Source organism: Hermetia illucens, chromosome 4, assembly GCF_905115235.1.
Source record: "Hermetia illucens chromosome 4, iHerIll2.2.curated.20191125, whole genome shotgun sequence".
Classification (NCBI taxonomy): domain Eukaryota; kingdom Metazoa; phylum Arthropoda; class Insecta; order Diptera; family Stratiomyidae; genus Hermetia; species Hermetia illucens.
The window spans coordinates 59,850,207-59,870,238 of record NC_051852.1 but is presented as its reverse complement, the minus strand read 5'-3'; the positions used below and the strand labels follow the sequence as shown (position 1 = coordinate 59,870,238).

The 20,032-nt window shown below is 43.3% G+C and overlaps 2 protein-coding genes across 2 annotated transcripts; one reads left to right on the top strand and one right to left on the bottom strand.

Annotated features, from left to right (window-relative positions):
• Positions 1–6,775: 6,775 nt before the first annotated feature.
• LOC119655324 (histone H1-like) lies at positions 6,776–8,270 on the bottom strand. The gene has a single exon (XM_038061163.1). It carries the CDS (start codon positions 8,106–8,108, stop codon positions 7,464–7,466), a length of 645 nt encoding a protein of 214 aa, XP_037917091.1. The 5' UTR covers positions 8,109–8,270; the 3' UTR covers positions 6,776–7,463.
• Positions 8,271–17,238: 8,968 nt separating this feature from the next.
• Positions 17,239–19,111, top strand: LOC119654937 (histone H1-like). Its single transcript, XM_038060590.1, has one exon. The coding sequence runs from the start codon at positions 18,063–18,065 to the stop codon at positions 18,708–18,710; it is 648 nt and encodes a 215-aa protein (XP_037916518.1). The 5' UTR covers positions 17,239–18,062; the 3' UTR covers positions 18,711–19,111.
• The last annotated feature ends 921 nt before the right edge of the window (positions 19,112–20,032 follow it).

The window sequence follows — 20,032 nt, the reverse complement described above, 5'->3', positions numbered from 1 at the left end:
GGTCTTATTTCTTATATTGGGTGAACGCAGGCAAATGAGAACTCAAAATGTGTACCTCAAAAAGTGAAACACGTCTCGTTCCCAGAAACTATCCAACCGAAAAATCTGAAAAAAAAATCATCGTAATCATCTATACAGGATGTCCCTTTTATGATGGTAGAGCTTTTAATGGTGAATAGTACCACTTGTTCAAGGAAAATTGGTCCATGGAAAGGGCACTCCATCGTTTACCTTTACAGATTTGTAGCGTTTTTCGTAAATAGTGTCAAAAAATTTGTCCTCCCAAAAAAAACACAATCTCTTTTGTTTAAATTTTAAAGAAATTACAAAATCGATTTTTTATCTAAGTGTCAATATCATTGCAATGGTACTTTCAACTTAGAAACTTGTGAAGTTGATAAAAGTTGCCTCATTATGTTAGTTTTCAAATGACATGTAAAAATTATAGGCTTAATTATGGAAAATCAAATTATTAATCAACTTGGCATTACAATGACATTTTATTGTTCTAACTTTTGCTCCAAAGTTGACGGCCCGAAATTAACGCAGTCTGAGCGTTTCCATCGAAGAAGCTAGAGAAACCTCTAGAGGATGCTTTATACCAAGGAAGAATGAGGGGTATAGGGATATTCCTTTCTAAGACCTACTGTGTGGCCCTGACATTGTAGATTAGAGGTAGAATATAAATTTATTCACAATTTTAACACTTGAAACTTTAAGTGCGCTTTCTCAAAACCACATTTTTTGAATTGGCATCTAGCACCTCCAATTGCAATCTAGGATACTTTCGATTGGTAAAACATTTAACTATTTTATGACCCATTTTATAAAAACAAAAATCGTCAAAAAAAAAAACAAATGTCTACTTTAAATTAACGCCATTTTATTAAAAATCAACATTTTCAAAAAAACGTACATACTTTACTAAGTTAGTATGCCTTTCTTAGAAACTTTTTGGTTTTTTTTGCATTAGATAAAAAATTACGACCTGCAGACTTTCGCCTACGGAGGTTAATCAACTGTTGCATGCCCATTTTGTTTTAAAATAATGTGGAAATATTTTTTTCTTATCCATTAATCCTTTCAGTAACATTAACAAGAAGCAGAAATCTTTTTCTTCAGCCTTTATCCCATTCACAAACGGGGTCGGCTCGCCGTGATCGGTTTCGCCATTTTGTTTTATCAAAGGCCTGATTTGGGTGCAATCACTAGTTCAACGCAACATCTTCGTCTCCATTACCGCAAGACGCCGTTAGTCGTTAGTGGGCGACAGACCGAACAACACTGTCGATCATAAAGAACACCAGTTGTGGGACGCTACTTCATCCAGCTTGCACTAATGCGTGAAGTAATTTCACGACGCAGTTTTTCATTGGCTAATAGCATTGACCCGAGATATTTAAATCGCTCAGTTCTGGCCATAGGCAGTTACTGTGCCTGTTCCATGGGAATCGGTCGTCAAAAATTCAGTTTTCTTCAGATTCAATCTGAGACCGTGTTGTATGACGCGATCATTCCATTTTTAGACAAGTTGCTCGAGATCATTTTTTCTATTGACCACTAGGAAGACATCAACCATATAAAGCAGTGTATAGCAGTGTATATGTAGGGCATTGGACGTCCCGTGTGAGGGTGTCCATAACAAGAACAAAGAGGAGTGATGAGAGGGCGCTTCCTTGATGACCATCAACAAAGACGCGAAGCGCGGTTTTGATACACCCGCCGCATTTGCAACTTTACTTTTCGGATCGTGGTAGAGCAATTGAACCAAGCGCATGAGTTCTTCTGGCACTAAGTATTATTGTAGATTATACCAGATGAGTTCGTGGCACGCGGTCAAACGCTTTTCCAGATCTAGAAATGGAATGTAAAAAGGGTGATGCTTCTCAAGGTGTTTCTTCATGAGTAAAAAATGCGTTCAAAAATCTTGATGGTATGGAAAAGTAACCGGATCGGACGGTAATTTGAATATTCAGCTGGACTACCTTTCTTTTTCCATATTGGAACTATGGTATTTTCTTACCAGTTAGATGGTGTTCTACCTTCCTCAATAATCCGATTGAGTCACAGTGTTGGATCCAAGCTCTTCGCTCCCAGAGCTAAGGTGCGATGTCGTTAGATCCTGAGTGTTTCCCCGATTTCATTTGTTTTATTGATCCCCCGACTTCAGTTGCGCTGACAGTTACATCACTGTACTTTACGTGGGTACCTGTCTCGTGGAGTTAATCCCACGGTCTTCTTAAGACACGGATTGATTTTGTGACTATAATCAGGGCCCCGCCGAAACAAGCTACAACGGTACCAGTCTATACCGAGTGCATGGCTCAGCCTTCATACTGGCCTACCTAAATCTCTACCGAACTAAAAAGTACGACACCCGTGTTGAAACGCAAAACCACGCTGAGGCCCGAAGGCCTCTGTTCTTGAACGTAATCACAACCCCCATGAAGCTCTCACTAGGGGGCCAACCGCTACAACCGAGCTGAATGCATATACAACAGGAATTCTCCTGAAGTATGTGGATTCAGGGGCTATCCCAGTTCCCATGGTACCAGTATACTCCTGGTAAAGTTTCATGATTTATTGCCACTTCAGATGAGCCCCCGTGCAGACTCGGGTCTGATCGCCCTAATTAGGCCTTTACGGCATTCGCCTACTGCGTCATGGCCGGCAAGCCAATACGATACACCGTCTCCCGATGCCCCCAGTGTACCCCTAGTAAGGTTTCGTGGCCGAAGCCACTTCAGATGAGTCCCTGTGCAGATTCGGGTCTGATTGCCCTAATTAAGCCTTGGAGCATTCGCCTACTGCATCACGGCCGGCAAGCCAATGCGATACAGCGGTTCCCGGTGCCACCACGTGGAGGTTCTCCTCGGCCACTTGGTTTTGGTTCAGCCGACAGGGTTGCTGCCCCGTCTTCCTCCCCGGCAACTCAGAGCACCAGCTGCGGTGACAGTGAAGTCCTCGGTGTTTAACGTAGGTACTTGTCTTGAGACTTAATCCTACGGCCCTCTTCAGACACGGATTGATTTTGTGACCACAATCAGAGCCCCGCTGAGACAAGCGCAACGGTACCAGTCTATACCAAGTGCATGGCTTAGCATTCATACTGGTGGATGCAAGAATTACCTAAATCTCTACCGAACTATGGACTAAGGCACCCGTGTTGATACGCAACACCACGTCGAGGCCCGAAGGTCTCTTCTCGCTTGAGCACAACCACAGCCACCATGAAACTCCCACTAGGGGGCCAACCGCAACCAACCGAGCTGTACTCAGATACGACAGGAATTCTCCTGAAGTATAAGAGTCCAGGGGCTACCTCGGTTCCCATGGTACCAGTATACCCCTGGTAAGGTTTCGTGACCGAAGTCACTTCAGATGAGTCCCCGTGCAGACTCGGGTCTGATCGCCCTTGCTAGGCCTTGGAGCATTCGCCTACTGCATCACGGCCGGCAAGCCTGACTTGTGCGGGTTGGGGAATGAAGTAGGAAGGGTGGGCTAGGAGTTAAGAGATCTTTCCGCTTACCTCGTTATCGAAACTTGGTTCACGGAAGTGGAGGGTGCAGTGGTGGGCTTGTAGGAAGTGGTGAGCGAGGACGTTTACTTTTTCTGTGGGTGGGATGTTTTGGGGTAGGGTCGCGTTGTTGGACTGATTTGCCTTAACGCGGGCAGGTTTTCCCTGTATGTACCAGCGTTCAGTTCGGTGTTGGAAAGGCGGTTGTGGAGATATTGGGTGTATAGGGTGAGGATTCTTTCGCGGATGGACTTGTCCAGTTCCCGAATTTCGGTGAGGAAGTGAGAGGATTGCGGAGAGTATCTATTCCTATCGGATATCGGATAGGATATCGTTGGGAAGGGTAACTAGATTGCGCTAGTTTAAGGGACGGGATGGGATCAGTTCGTTGCATACTTGCCGGACTGCTTCAGTGTATTGACGAACTGTCAGATCAATGAACTCGTCAGGAACTGTACAGTTGGATGGGAGTAGGAGAGATTGAAGTTTGGTTTTGAGGGCCAGGTTGATATGTTTCCAGTTTGCACGCTGGAAGTCGGGAACTGATGATGGCGTGGACTGAACGACTCTGTCCGGGAATTTTATGTGGAGGATTATGGCGTCGTGATCGCTGATGCCGGGGACCGTTTCGAGGAGGGGGAAGGTGTTAGGGTTGGGAATAATCGTCAGGTTGCTGCTAATCAGGGAGTGGTCTAGGTAGAAATGGTAATGCGATCTGTTGTAGGTCGGCAGGGCCGGGCTGAAATGGGCTAGGTTGATGGTGGGATTTGAGGTTGTGAGGAACAGGTGGAGCGGATCCCCCTTCTGGTTCGACCCTGCATCGAACCAGGACGGGTGTCTGGCATTGAAATCTCAACCGATAATCAGGGACCATTATTTACCGGGAGAGCGGTGTTGGGACGAACAGAGGGACTTGATAAGGTGAAAGTCATGGGTGTAGAGGGATTGCTGGGGACAGTATACAGAGGCGACGAAGACCGAGGTTGATTGGGATTCGAAAGAGATTAGTGTAGTTTCGATGGAATTGATTTGAAGGTGTTGGGAGGTGGGTGAATTTGCGTGACTAGGAATTTGTCGGAGATAAGGACGGCCGTTCCGCCACATGTGTCCCGGCCTTGAGCATTGGACTGTGGTAGGTCAGGAAAGGGAAGGAAGGATTGTATCTATAGTTCAATTTAGTTTCACATAGGAGAACTATATCGGGTTTGTGCTCGGCAAGGAAAAGCTGCAAGAATTCTTGTGATTTCCTGGAAAACTCAAGGAAGTCTGGATTGGAAATGGTGGTGGGTTGGTTCACTAGGTTGGGTGTCCGGGAAGAAGTTCCGCTTCGTACGGCGTCGGCGAAAGACACGGACGGACGGGTGAAGGCTGTGTTTGTGATAGGACGACCAGCGAGGCGGGAGGTAGTTGAGAGGAGAGGGTGGTGGGAGGTGCACGTTTTTGTGCGATCCTCCTTGCCACCACCTAGACGATCCGTGGGCACTTTCTATAATTGGCAGGGTGGTCGTTGCCCCCGCAGTTGGCGCACTTCGGTGCCTCCTCGACTGTTTTGGCGCATTCACCAGGGCCGTGTAGCCGGTCACACTTGACGCACCTGTAGGAGCTGCTTTAGTTGCATTGTCATCGCACTTAACAATGTACCAATGGCAACCTTACAGCAACGAGGCAAACACAAGATGAACACAGCAACCGATGCGACTGGGATTTGGACCTAGAGCAGCAACAAACTGACGTTCTACCCCCTCAACCATTGCGCCGTCGCATTTAAAGTTTCAAATTCGTCAAAGTGCAATCTTGTGGTGTTTCTTGCGATCAAATTATTTGAAATAATTAAGACTTGTTTTTGTTTTTCGCTAGTATTATGGACTGTACCAGTGATGAAGGGAAAAAGTGGTCCCCGAAATATCAACATATGCAAATATACTAAATAATATTGACGACAAGCAAAAACAAGTCTTAATTGCTTTTGTTTTCCATATTAAAAGTTAACTTATCTACTTACATCGAGTCGTCGATTTCAGGGCCACACAGTATTCCTTCTACATTCTCTAAAAAATCGATTTGATGCTTCATATAGGCCATTCTAGATTTCTTTTTAGCTGCATCAACACAGTATATATGGCGGGGTAATGACCCTTACATGTTCTGACGTGCCCAGGTGGGTACGTAGCTAAAGCGCTAGGCTGTCGTAGTAGATCATGGTTCAAGTCTCACTGCTGGCAGAGGGATTTATATCGTGACTGAATGTCAGATACTAGTCTATTCAGCGGTGAATGAGTATCTCAGTCGAATCAGGGTAATAAGTACGGGCGAACCGAAAGCTTGCCTCGTACAGGATACCGTCCCCCCGCAGTGTAACGTCACGGTCTTGAATGAACTGCTCTAACATACCAGATCCTATTAGATTATCGCGCCAATGATTATTACTATTAATTCGTCATAATTAGCTATAAATACGCACTTATTGCTCTGATCGTTATGAAATCTTTCAATTTTCCCGACCATCAGAACTGCACATAACCCCTTAAGGGTGAAAAATTCGCTTTTACATACTTTTTTAGTGGGAAGAATTAATTGGAATTCAATCAAATTTGTACATTATATAAGTTATCTTGAACAAATTTTGCTAATTTTTTGAAAATTTTAAGTCAAAGTTAGGCGTTATTTTGCTCTAGTCTCGAAACTAGAGTTTCCCAACTGCGGGGTGTGTAGCAACTCCAATTTTTACTTCAAACCGAAAAGGTTTCAATTTTAAAGTACTAACTTCTTTTCTAAGAATATGAACCTGAATGCAGTTGAAAATAAACAAAATCAGAAATTTTGCAAGTGTTCGAAAACAATATTTCAGTTTTCACCACTTTTTTCACGAATTGTGCATAAAAATCACCCTTAAATATATGTTTTATCCCAAATGTTGGTCCAGATTCCTCATAATTTTGGATAGAAGTTTGAAGTTGTTGCCTTTGGATATGCTGGCTTTTAATCACTCTTAATTACAATTTCGACATATACAAAGACCCGTACAAAGAACTGACGGCAAGTATTTATAAATTACAATATTTACAAAGCGCTTCGTAAGGACATAAACCTCGACCTGAGCCTGTATTCGATGATCACTCGGTTCTAGGCCCACAGAATCTAAAGGAGCAGGTATTTCGCGTTGAAATTTCTGCACCGTATTCTGGGATAGCTAAGTTAACAGTCTATGCAATAAAAAAGTCAATTCTAAAAACCTTCTAATTTGGTTTCCCCTTTAAACTAGATAAGCTTTATTTTAAGACATTTGCAGGTTGAAAATATTCCTCTTTTAATAAGGTCTTCCAAATTTATAAATTCCATATTCTTTCTTCACTGAATAAGTATTTCCTAGGTATAAAGCTACTGGAAATACCCATTTGTGAATGCAAACGCTTTCACTATCCATTTATCATACAGAGATCACTAATGAGTTACATACGATTCGTCGGCAACCTTTTTGAGATTAAAGCTATTAAGTGGAGACTGTCATGCGCATTAATATTTTCATGAAACGGTGCCCCTCATAACTTGGTTATAGACGGACGTTCCTTACATCACAGGCGAATTTAACTATGACTTTCATCAGCGAATCGTGGAGCAGTTTCCCATTTAGAAAATAGATTAACATGCTAGTTGTAGCTATATTATTTCTAATTCGGCCGATTATGCTGCCCTTGTTAGTACTTTTGCATATATGTCACGATAATTTTGAACGAATGGAGCCGGGCGTATAGGCCGTTACAACTAAGTAGGGATATAATCGGTGCCTTAAGGAATAGGCGGAAACTCGTTCCTTACCTATACTTTCAACTCAAAGGACACGGTAGCTTTTGTAGTTAGATCGAACAATTTTACTCTTTGCAAATCAATGATAGCCCTGAAAAGGGCTGTTTTGTTTTCTGCAGGTTCGACTTCGCCGAATACGTATTTATTTCTTTGCGGCAGTCTTCTTCCCAGTTGCTTTTTTCGCTCCGGTGGCCTTCTTCGGTTTTGGGGTCTTCGCTTTAACCTTTGGCACTTTCGCAGCTTTTTCCTTAGGGGCCTTCGCCTTCACGTTTCCAGTCTTCTTCGCAGTTTTAGCAGCAGCAACGGCACCCTTCTTTTTCGTTACTTTATCACCGGCCGCCTTTTTGGGTTTAGGTACTTTTTTCTCACTAGTCTCCTTGGGTTTCGCAGATTTTGCCTTTTTTTCACCAGACTTTTTCGCAAGTTTAACTTTGCCAGCACCTTCTTTCTTCTCTTTGGCTGGTAATTTAAACGAGCCGGATGCACCTTTACCCTTTGTTTGAACAAGCGTTCCACTGACCACGGCACCCTTCAAGTACTTTTTGATGAACGGAGACAACTTCTCAACGTCCACCTTGTAATTTGACGCCAAGTATTTCTTGATAGCAGACAAAGACGAACCCCCACGACCTTTTAAGCTCTTGATTGCAGCGTTCACCATCGAGGACGTCGGAGGGTGAGTGGGTTTAGCCTTTGGCTTCTTCGGACCTCCGGCCACTTTTTTCCCTTTCTTAGGCGCTGCAGATGGTATAGGAGCAACGGAAACTGGAGTTGATTCATCTGCCATTTTGACTCTTCTCCGGAAATACAAGGAACGAATACGCACGACAAACGACTCTTAAGAACTTGCGAATAGTCACACTTTAGGAACAACTGACCTCCTTCACTTCATTGTGGTATACTTTTTCATGAGAATCGAAACGAACGGTAGCCGGCGATCTTGGTTTCTACTTTAACTCATCGAAGAAGTTCCACAAGAGTTTCGTTCCTATATTCATAATTATAAAAATACACTTTAAACGTTGAACCACATTTCATAAAAAAATCCTATCTAAACATAATGAAGTATATTTCACGTAAATATATAACACGTATCTAGTTCACAGATATGAAGCTGAAGTCATACAGGTGAGGTTATTGTTTCGTTTATTGGGCAACTTTTTTCTATTTTTAAATATAGAAGGAATCATGTTAATTATTTCAGTAACTCGTTTACTAATAAATAATGGCATATTTGTTTACCCTTGAAACCAGAAACTTGTATATTTACTAATTCAAAAGGTTTCTAGAAATAAATCTTAAATTCCAGCAAGTTCGCGTTGCATTTTGGCAAATCGGTGCATTAACATTCCCACTTCTATGGTTCGTTCCTATTGTTTATTAGATGGACAATTACTAAAATTGAAATTGCTCGACAACAATTTATTATGAAAAGCGAATATATTATCCATTTCCTTCAATTTTAATAAAATGTCATAACAAGAATGTGATAAGTAAAAAGGCTTCTTATGCATATACGAATATGTATAGCATGCATTCGGCTATATCGTTGTAGGAAGAGTGAAAGTTAACCCCATACACCTAATTTCATTGCAAATAATATTAAATATACGCAAATTAAAACGGATTGTAACATATTTCGCTGCTCGGTATTTTACCCTAAATAAAATTACTTTTCACAAAATGAGGAAAATATTTCTGCACAAAGAAAAGTTACACTAACCTATGTTTCCTACAGGATTACAATTTAAGTCAATCAAATAAGATACAAGTATTTTAAATGAAATCTTAATCGAAGCATAGATGTTGATTGTTTTTGTTGCTTTTCAGTATCAGTATCATATGTTAATTTACGTATAATTTTTTTTATCTAAAGAGAGGTAAAAACATAATTTGCTGGTATAGAATAATTTTTGGATCTAAAAAAGGTAAAGACTTAATTTCCATTCATAACTTTCGGCTATCAGATAAAAAAGGTTCTTCTCCTTTTTCTGCAGTCTTTATCCCGATCACAAGCTGTTTGATCCAGCGTATCAAGCCACCGTTGGTTCGGCCGGGCTTTTGGTTGCTTACCATCGACTTCGATGTTCAGACCAATCTTGAGAAGTGAATTCTCGTTAGCTATTATCGTAATTCCCAACCCTCTTCCTTCTGTTATTATTGTGTCAGCAATGGTGGACCCAAAATTCATAACTTTCCACTCTTAAGAACACCAGCTGACAGCTCATCAACCAATCCAATCCATTTAAACCATATTATTTTAGATCCAAAGACAGATACCATCAATCGTCGTGAAATGATACCATCGATTGTCTTTAAGCAAACTCGACAAACTCTTGCCGCAACATAAACTTTCGCAACTTTGCTTCTCGTTTGGATGATGTCTTTGTATACCGACAGGATGCTTTAAGCCGAGAAAGACTCTTATATACAGACTGTCTTCAACGGTCTACGACAAGGAGATGTCCTATCATGCGTCCTCTTTAACCTGGCCCTCGAGAAAGTGATCCGTGGTGCTGAGGTGAACGCAAGAGGTACGATCCTCTTTAAGTCCACCCAAACTACTAGCGTATCCTGACGATATCGACATCATGGGAAGAACCACCCGAGACTTACAAACTGCCATCATCCAGATCGAGCATGCGGCGCGAGATCTTGGGCTGCACATCAGTGAAGGCAAGACAAAATATATGGTGGCAGCGTCAGCACTGAAGCCGAACCAATCAACAACATCAAACCGCACTGGTCAAACAGGAAGAATAAGGATAGGAGAATACAACTTTGAGACCGTTGACAATTTCTCCTATCTAGGGTCGAAAATCACAACCGATAACAGCTACGATGATAAAATCCGCGCACGGTTGTTGTCAGCCAACAGAGCCAATTTCAGCTTACAAAAACTGTTACGCTCGAAACGTCTCACCATAGGGCCAAAGCTCTTACTGTACAAGACTATGATCTTGCCAGTCCTTATGTATTCCTCGGAGACTTGGGCTCTTAGCAAGAAGAATTGCGAACTCTTGGCCGCGTTCGAGAGAAGAATCCTCCGATGGTTGCATGGATGATTCCCTAGCCTACACAATGACGAAATCTATGAGCGATACCATGACTGTCCGGTTGTGGATAAAATCCGGCTCAATAGGTTACGGTGGGCGGGTCACTTAATCCGTATGGATGAGCATGATCCCACCCGAAAAGCGGCAACCTTGTTGGCTGAACCAAAACCAAGTGGCTGAGGAGAACCTCCACGTGGTGGTACCGGGAAACGCTGTATCGTATTGGCTTGCCGGCCGTGATGCAGTAGGCGAATGCCCCAAGGCTTAATTAGGGCGATCAGACCCGAGTCTGCACGGGGACGCATCTGAAGTGGCTTCGGCCATGAAACCTTACCAGGCGTATATTGGTACCATGGGAACCGGGGTAGCCCCTGGACTCATATACTTCGGGAGAATTCCTGTCGTATATGATTACAGCTCGGTTGTTTGCGGTTGGCCCCCTAGTGGGAGTTTCATGGGGGTTGTTGGTGATGCTCAAGCGAGAAGAGACCTTTGGGTCTCGGCGTGGTGTTGCGTTTCAACACGGGTGCCGTACTCCTTAGTTCGGTAGAGATTTAGGTAATTCTTGCATGCACCAGTATGAATGCTAAGCCATACACTTGGTATAGACCGTTATTGCGTGTCACAGCGGGGCTCTGATTGTGGTCCCAAAGTCAATCCATGTCTTAAGAAGACCGTAGGATTAAGTCTCAAGGACAGGTACCTACGTTAAAACCCTAAGGACTTAACTGTCAGGACAACTGAATTCGAGGAGCAATAAAACCAATGAAATCGGAGAAGGCCACAGGACCTGATGACATCGCATCTGAATTCTGGAAAGCGAAGAGCTGGGACCCAAAACTGTGGCTCAGCGAATTTTTTAATCGGGTTATTCGGGAAAGTAGAACACCATCTGACTGGCAAGAAAGTACCACAGATCCAATATGGAAACAGAAAGTTAGTCCAGCAGAATGTTCAAATTACCATCTGATCCGGTTTCTTTCTCATACTATCAAGATTTTTGAACGCATTTTTTACAAACGTATTTGCGAAATCGTTGAAATTACCGTGAGTCAAGTCGGATTTGTCAAGAACTGTGGAACTACTGACGTAATACATGCTGCGCGGTTACTCATGAAGGACTACCGGGAGAAGCATCACCCTTTTACATTGCATTTCTGGATTTAGAAAAAGTGTCTGACCGTGTCCCACACGAAATCATCTGATATGCTCTACGACAACATTTAGTGCCAGAAGAACTTGTGCGCTGGGTTCAATTGCTCTACCACGATCCGGAAAGTAAAGTTCTATATGCGGCGGGTGTATCAAAACCACTTCGCGTCTCTGTTTTTTGGTCATCAAGGAAGCGCCCTCTCATCACTCCTCTTCGTTCTTGTTATGGATACGGTCACACGGGACATCCAATGCCCAGCGCCCTACACACTGCTTTATGCAGATGATGTTTTCCTAGCATCTAATAGCAAAAATGATCTCGAGCAACTAATCCAAAAATGAAATGATCGCCTCATGCAACATGGTCTCAGATTGAATCTAAATAAAACTGAATTTTTGACGACCGATTGCCATGATACAGGCAAACTCACTGTTAGCGGCAGTGATCTGTCCAGAACTGAGCGATTTAAATACCTCGGGTCAATGCTATCATGGAGAAATGCGTTGTGAAATTGTTTTACGAATTAGTGCAACCTGAATGCAGTGGCGTCCCACAACTGATGTTCTTTATGATCGACGTATCAACGAACATCTCAAAACTAAAATTTATCTCAATGTCGTCCGTCCTGTCACCCTCTATGCTCTGAGTATTGGGCTACAATAAAAGACAATGGACGGCGTCTTTCGAAATGAGGATATCCGTGATCGATAGGGGGTTGCACCGTTTGTGGAAAAATTGCGAGAGAGGCGTCTTCGATGGTATGGTCACGCAATTCGCGCTAACGAGAATTCACTTGCCAAGATTGGTCTGAACATTGAAGTTGATGGTAAATGACCAAAAGGTAGGCCAAAACAATGGTGGCTTGATACGCTGATTGGGGATTTAAAAGCCTCGAGATTGCATCCAGATCAGGCCTTTGATAGAACAAAATGGCGAAACCAATCACGATGAGTTGACCCCGTTTGTGAACGAGACAAAGGCTGAAGAAAAAGAAGTATCGCGTGGGATTTATACAATGAAGTAATTTATCGGGAAAGGTGTCACCCCGCTTTCGAGTGCGTTCTACTCTCTACAATTTGTTTTGTGTAGCCATTATGATTGCGTTTACTGTGACTCTTTTTTGATTTCAGTATTTTATCAATCAAATGATGAGGTCATATGTTCAAGTTTGTGGCGCTGCCTATCTTCCCCCATTTAGAAGACAATGGGACAGCAGACCAGCTGGCTCGGAAAAAAAGGAGGAAGGCCGTTACACGGACCCGAACCATTTTCTGGAGTTGTGGGAATATCGGCCAAACGTATTGCTTCTGGCCACTGCGTGAACCTACCGTTGATTGTGAGGCAATACTTGAATCGAATGCGAATCTGGCAAGGGGCCAATGATGATGGTGTGGATCGTGTGAAAACGCTTGATAAACCGAGGAAATGAGCCTACTTCTTTTGGACGTACTTAGTGAATTTACACTTCTGACACGCGATGCACTGTCTCGCCCAGGAGCTAACATCCTTACTCATTGAAGACCAAGAATATTTGCTAGTGACCAGTCGATTCGTTGTCCGAATGCCTGGGTGGTCAAAGGGTAGTATAGGTCCCAGGGCAAAACGTGGATTGGTACCCACTATGGAGCATAAAATCTGGGAAACGCTTGCTGAACCAACACCAATAACTCTACTACCAAAATCTATCTCCACCTGCCCGTGGTGACCGCTGGGAGCTATTTCTTAACGAAAAGCTGCAGACGGAGAAGGATGGAGACGAGTCTCCCGCGCCTAAAAACAGGACAAATCGTACCAACTGGACCTCCAGGTTGGAGGTTGGTTAGGGCTAACAACGGTACACGGAAAACTAACGTTACGGAACCACAGAAGGAGCCTCGGACAGGATGGATCTTACAACGACGAACCCGGCAACGACAACGGAATAACGACTTTCGCATTTTCTCATGGAATTGCTACCCTGACCCAATATAAGGCTGATATAACAGCGTTGCAAGAGACGGGCTGAACAGGGACCGGTTTCCTGGAGAAGAGTCGCTACACCATATACTATAGCGGCCATTCAGTAAACCATGTGCTCAAAGCAGGTTTCTAAGGCAGCCGAAAAATGGAATCTGCTATTATCGGCTTTGAAAATATAAGCGAAAGGCTATGTACTTTGCGTTTGCGAGGCAAATTTAGAAATATAAGCCTCATAAATGTCGGAGAAGGATATCTTCTACGAGGCAGTTGAGCGGGACCTCGAAGCCTATCCCAAGTATGATATCAAAATCATACATGGAGATTTAAACAGTCAAGTAGGGATGGAGCCTGTATTCAGGCGATGCGTCGGCTCCCATAGCTTACATAGGAATACCAATGATAAAGGACTGCGGATTATTCAGTTACCAGTATTGCACGAAATGGTTGTTGGAAGTACCTGGTTTGCGCAGAAAGCGGTTCATAAACATACGTGGACCTCTCCAGACGGGACCAATTCCAACTAAATTGACCACGTGCTGATTGAACGCCGCCACCTCTCAGATTTGATGAATGTCAGATCACTATCTCGTTGGCATGGTGCTCCGAGCTCGAATTACAACACCACCTACAATCCCCTCTGACAATCAGGTGAGACACACAACCCCCCGTAACACCTATAAGGGGAAATGGATGCCGCAGTAACCGCAGCTAACAGATGTCCTGGAGATGAAGCATCAACAAATGATCTTCACAACCACCTGAAGGCAAACATATTTGGCGCCAGCCGCAAGAAAAGTCAGAACGGCGGGTTTGACGATGAATGTAAGCTAGAAACGGAACGGAAGGATGCTGCATACTGAGTAGTGTAGCATTCTCAAAGAACGGGGGACGCGCAGAGACTTATCACGGACTCTGTCGAATGAAGAAGCGACTTCACAGACGGAAGAAGGAAGCCAACAGGTCTGTGAACCCAAAAAGTTCAGGAAGCAGCAGCACCAGGCGCGAAAATTTTACCAACAAGTCAGCAGGATGAAGCTTTATACATCTCGATGCTCATTCTGCCAAGACAAAGATGGAAATTTGATTTCCGACAGAATGAGCATATTGGAGCGATGGGATGAGTATTTTCATGAAGTGCCCAACAACTAAAATATCGGCGAGGTGGAGGTTCCGCCAACTAAAGACGACGGACAAATGTTGCCACCACTAAGCACAGAAGAAACAGTCCGTGCAATTCATCGGCTTAAAAACCATAAGTCGCCAGAAGTCGATGGAATTACAGCCGAATTGGTTAAATATGGAGGCGACCAATTACAACAAGCTGTTCATCACTTTGTGCTCAATGTATGGAACAGCGAATCAATACCTGACAACTGACAGCGAAAAGGGGATATCACGCAGTACAGCGATTATAGAGGTATCACTTTGCTGAGTACCATCTATAAGATATTCTCCTCTATCTTGCTAGGCCGGATAGCCCCATACGCCCAGAACATCATTGGCCCATCCCAAAGAGGCTTCACTCCAGGCAAATCAGCAACACATCAGATTTGCTCTCTACGGCAAGCGAGGAAAAACTGTTGGAATATGGACATCAGTTGCACCATCATTTCATAGACTTTAAAACCGGGTATGACAGCATAGCCAGGGTAAAACTTTGCACGGCCATGAGAGAATTCGGTATCCTGACGAAATTAATAAGACTGACTAGGTTCACCTTGACAAATGTGCATATTTTTCAGAAACCTCGAAAACCGACGAAATCTATGAGCGATACCATGGTCGTGGATAAAATCCAGCACAACAGGTTGCGGTGGGCGAGTCACTTAATCCGTATGGATGAGGATGATCCAGCCCGGAAAGTCTATAAAGGCAATATCTATGGTAGAAAAAGAAGACGAGGCAGACCCTGCCTGAGATAGAGCGAAGGCGTAGGTCAGGACGCCAGACAGCTTTTGGGGATATCGAATTGGTGGACCTCGGCGCAAAACCGGGATGTCTGGAGTTCCTTATTAAGGCAGACCTAGACCGGATACCGGTTGTTGCGCTGTTGACGATTATGATCGGCCAGAGGTATTGCTTCAGGCCACCGCGTGAACGTACCGATGATTTTGAGGCAATACTTGAATCGAGTGCGAATCTAGCAAGAGGCCAATAATGTCGATGTGGATCGTGTGAAAACGCTTGGTAGACCGAGGGAATGAGCCTACTTCTTTTTGGACGTGCTTGGTGAATTTACACTTCATGCATGCGATGCACTGTCTCGCCCAGGAGCCAATATCCTTATTCATCGGAGACCAGAAATATTTGCGATTCGTTGTCCGAATGCCTGGGTGCGCAAGACGGTGTACTGCGAAAAGTAGCCGGAATATATGGCATAGGTTCCTTTTCAAAAGTCTCGCAGAGTATTTCGCAGGTTGAGCCGAAAGGAGGAAGCTCCCGAAATTTATATTTGGGGTTGTCCCTGAGGCTTTCGAGCACTGCGTCATTCTTCTGTGCATTGGCGATTGCCGAAAAATCGACCGTGGCAGGGATTTTGACCTCTGAAATGAGTGACAAGGCGTCTGCAACTACATTGTCCTTGCCGGACACGTGCTGGATATCCGAAGATGGTGAGGGGATACTTTGTTGGGCTTCTGCTTAAAAGCGAAGGTAAGAAGCTTGTGGCCTGTGATCGGCTTGCCTTCTAGGGAATATCGGAAATATTTGATTGCCATATACGCGGCTAATAGCTCACGATTGTAGGTGCTGTAGTTCTGTTGAGCTGTGTTAGCGTCCTTTCGTGCGGATAAGGGAAAGTTGACCGGATGCGTTTTGGGTACGCACGTGTACGCATCAGGAGATGTGCACGCATGAGCATGCTTGAGGCCAGGTAAGTTGGAGCAAACGCCCATCCGCGGATGAAAACTTATTAGGTCACCACCTAACGTAGCGTTCCGGAACTCGGAAAGGAACATGGATAGTCCCCGTATCGATATGGATACTGCTGTTGTAAAAGACGATCATAGAAAACAGCAAAATGCAAAAGCGTTTCTTTCACTAGGAGATGGCAAAAATGAACTCTATTAGTTCATGAAGGAGAAAGTTAAAGCTGATCCAAAATTTACAAACCTGGGCGATAGTGTGAGTCGCATCAGGCATACGCAGTAAAGGCTTCGATTGCGAACACTTTGCAGCAGCATGCACTAGTGAGCACGATAGGTCGAGAAGGTGCAGGAAGTGTGGAGAACAGGGGCGTCCTATCAAAAATTGCACTTGAGATCCACGATATATGATGTGCAAAGGGAAAAAAGGGAGTTGACTACCGTTGCAATGTAGGTGGTCGCAGGAAGGAGCTGAATCATAGATCTAATTGAGGTTGATACAAATCAGCTTACTGTACAAGACAATGACCTTACCAGTTCTTACGTATTGGAGATGGATCGATGGCGCCGGTTAGGACGGTAGGAAATTTGTAAGGATATCGAATTGATGGACCTCGTTGTAAAATGAATGCCTGGAGCTCCTCACTAAGGCACGCCTACACCGCATACCGGTTGTTGTGTCGTTGATGGTGATGATGGTGTTACGTTAAATGTAATCCTTTGCTTAGAAATGTTTCAGTCACAGGTAGATACTGATCAGCTATAGACATAGCTATTAGATAGACTGTGGTTTAAGTATTCGATAATATCCTGTACAAAATTTCCATAATGTTTGGAATAAATCACTTGTAAAAATTGCTAAATTAGTGGCAAGCTATTATTTTTTCCAGAAGTTGATATTTTTTCATAAATACCGAAAGATGTTAGGATTTTCAAACCATACGATATCGATATTTTGTTGGAGACCGTTGTAATGTTGTATGGAAGAGCGAGTGCAATTTTAACTAATTTACTGAAACCAGCATTAAAAGTTGGCGAACTATATGCAGATTCGATGGATTTAAAAATGCCGAAAGAATATTTAGTTAGATAAACGGAGCTGTTCTTTAAATATCCTTAAAAGATTTATCTAAACACTTCGTCATTTGAGTAGATACTTATGCAAAAAGAACCAAATACTGATGTGATGGGTTAATTTTCTCTTGAATTACCTTCAACTCAAAAGACATATTTTGTTCATTTCTAATAATATATATAATGTAAACATTTTAGACTATCTTTTAAAAAAATACCTGCTTGAAGAGCTGGTACAGTTATTTAAATATGCCAATAATTGCAGGAGTGTAAATCCTTAACGGTGAAATGTAGTGTCAATTAACTGTACATTGCTTATGTTTGAGGAAGTGGCATAATATTTTATTATTTTGTTATTATTTTGTACAAAGTTCTGCTTTAATTCTGTACGGAAATTTAGTTGTTTCTTTTATAATTTTTGTGATATAATAATAAATGTTAACTGAACTCAAAAATCATTTGTTTAGAAAATTTATTAAGAAACATGGAATATTGAGTGCCGTTCTTCTTGATTCTCATGAGTTGATAGATGAAATTGAAAGGCGGGTATCAGGTGTTCTCAAACTGTGTTTGTGTTTCGCTTTGTGCGTTTTTATTCGTTAGCGGGTTTAGTTCGTTAGAAGTGTTGTATAGAAATGGTAGAGGAGTCGTCACCGCCTGCGGCAGCGCCTGCTCCAGCTTCTGCTGGCCCAAAAAAGGGGAGGAAGTCAACCGGAGGTCCTAAGAAGCCGAAATCAAAGCCAACCCATCCGCCAACATCTGCGATGGTGAACGCGGCAATCAAGAACTTGAAGATGCGTGGAGGTTCGTCACTGCCTGCTATCAAGAAGTACTTGGCTTCGAATTACAAAGTTGATGTTGAGAAACTGTCGCCATTCATCAAGAAGTACTTGAAGAGTGCCGTTGTGGGAGGCAAACTGATTCAAACGAAGGGCAAAGGAGCTTCTGGCTCGTTCAAGTTGCCAGCGAAGGATAAGAAAGAAGGTGGTGCCAAACCAAAAGTAGTAAAGAAGGCTGGTGAGAAGAAAGCCAAGTCCGCTAAACCGAAGAAGACTGGCGAAAAGAAAGCAGCCAAGCCTAAGAAGGCCGCAGGTGAGAAAGTGGCTAAGAAGAAGGCGGCGACTACTGCTGCCAAGGCTGCGAAGAAGACTGGGAGTGTGAAGACAAAGGCACCAAAAGAAAAAGCGGCAAAGGCCCCGAAGGTGAAAGCGAAGGCACCGAAACCGAAAAAGGCTACTGGAACAAAGAAACCAGCTGCAAAGAAGGCTTCCACCAAGAAGTAAATCTGCTGTGGGGGATTTGGGTGCTACATGTGAACAGGGAGTTCACAAACCAAAAACCAACAGCCCTTTTCAGGGCTACCGAACTTTCGAGGAGTAAAATTTTACAATTTTGTAGTATCAAAAAATGTTGCAACGTTCTCGCTGCTTTGAGTGAAGACGTAAAAATGGCTCATTTTCTTCTTTTTGAATAATTTTACTGATTTTGATATTAATCTACCATTATTTGGGGGTAGAGTGCCTTAATCATGTTTCACTCTAGTAACCAACGTCAATTTTGCTATACTGCCTAGTTCTAAGTATTAAATATTTTATCTGCCATTTGGTATTCGACAATTTTGCGAAAAACAACAATTTTTTAATTCCTAGAATGAGTGAACATAAACTTATAGCTAACTTAGGGACTACCTTAACAGTTAAACTTAATCTAAGGTATAACATAAAGCTTAACCAAACTTATTACTAAGAAGGCTATGTGAAAAAATATTTACATTTCATTTTGGAGGAAAAGTCGAAAAAAACTTCCACTCGTTGAGCATACATAAAAACAGGATGGGACTGGGAGGGAAAAGGACTGGGTTAGGATGGGTGGCATGCGGGACAGGGATGGGAATTAAAAGCTGGGAGGGGTGCTAATGATGGGTAGGTTTAAAAAATTGGGAGTCGGAGAAATTGCCTGTGTAGAAGACTACTCTACCTAGGGGATCGAACAGCCGGTTCTGGGACTGGAGGGATAGAAGAATTTGAGGGAACAGATGAGTCCGGAGAAGATTTTCTTCAACGACTTGGATCTGCATGGCATTGGCGACAAGAGGATTGGAATGGAATTGGCACTTGACCAGGAAGTTGAGGGCAAGGAAGGCGTCGATGCGTGGGGTTTGGCAAAACTCATAAAGGATCTGGTCGAATATGTATTTGGGGCGGTCTTCGTTCTTAAAGATGTTAACGCAGTGGCGAAGGATCCTGCGCTCTCTGAGGCGAAGTCGCTCCATTTGGGATGGGGAGCAATCGGACCAGAAAATGAAGCCGAAGATGAGGAGTGGGCGGATAAGCTGTTTATAACAAAACAGCTTAACCTTTTTTGAAGTCGGGATGTTGTATTTAAGGATAGGATACAGGGATCGGAAGGCACCAGTTGCACCGAGGTAGGTGACTTCTTGAACAGTGGGGATGGGCTCGTTATGGATTGGGAGTGACAATGATCTGGTGTCACTCCACATTTTCGGCGTCATTCTCATGTCTCCATGGAAGACGATGGTCTCACACTTGTCGGGATTTAGGGAAAGTTTCCAACCGGTGAAATAGTGGTAAAGTTCGTCCAAATA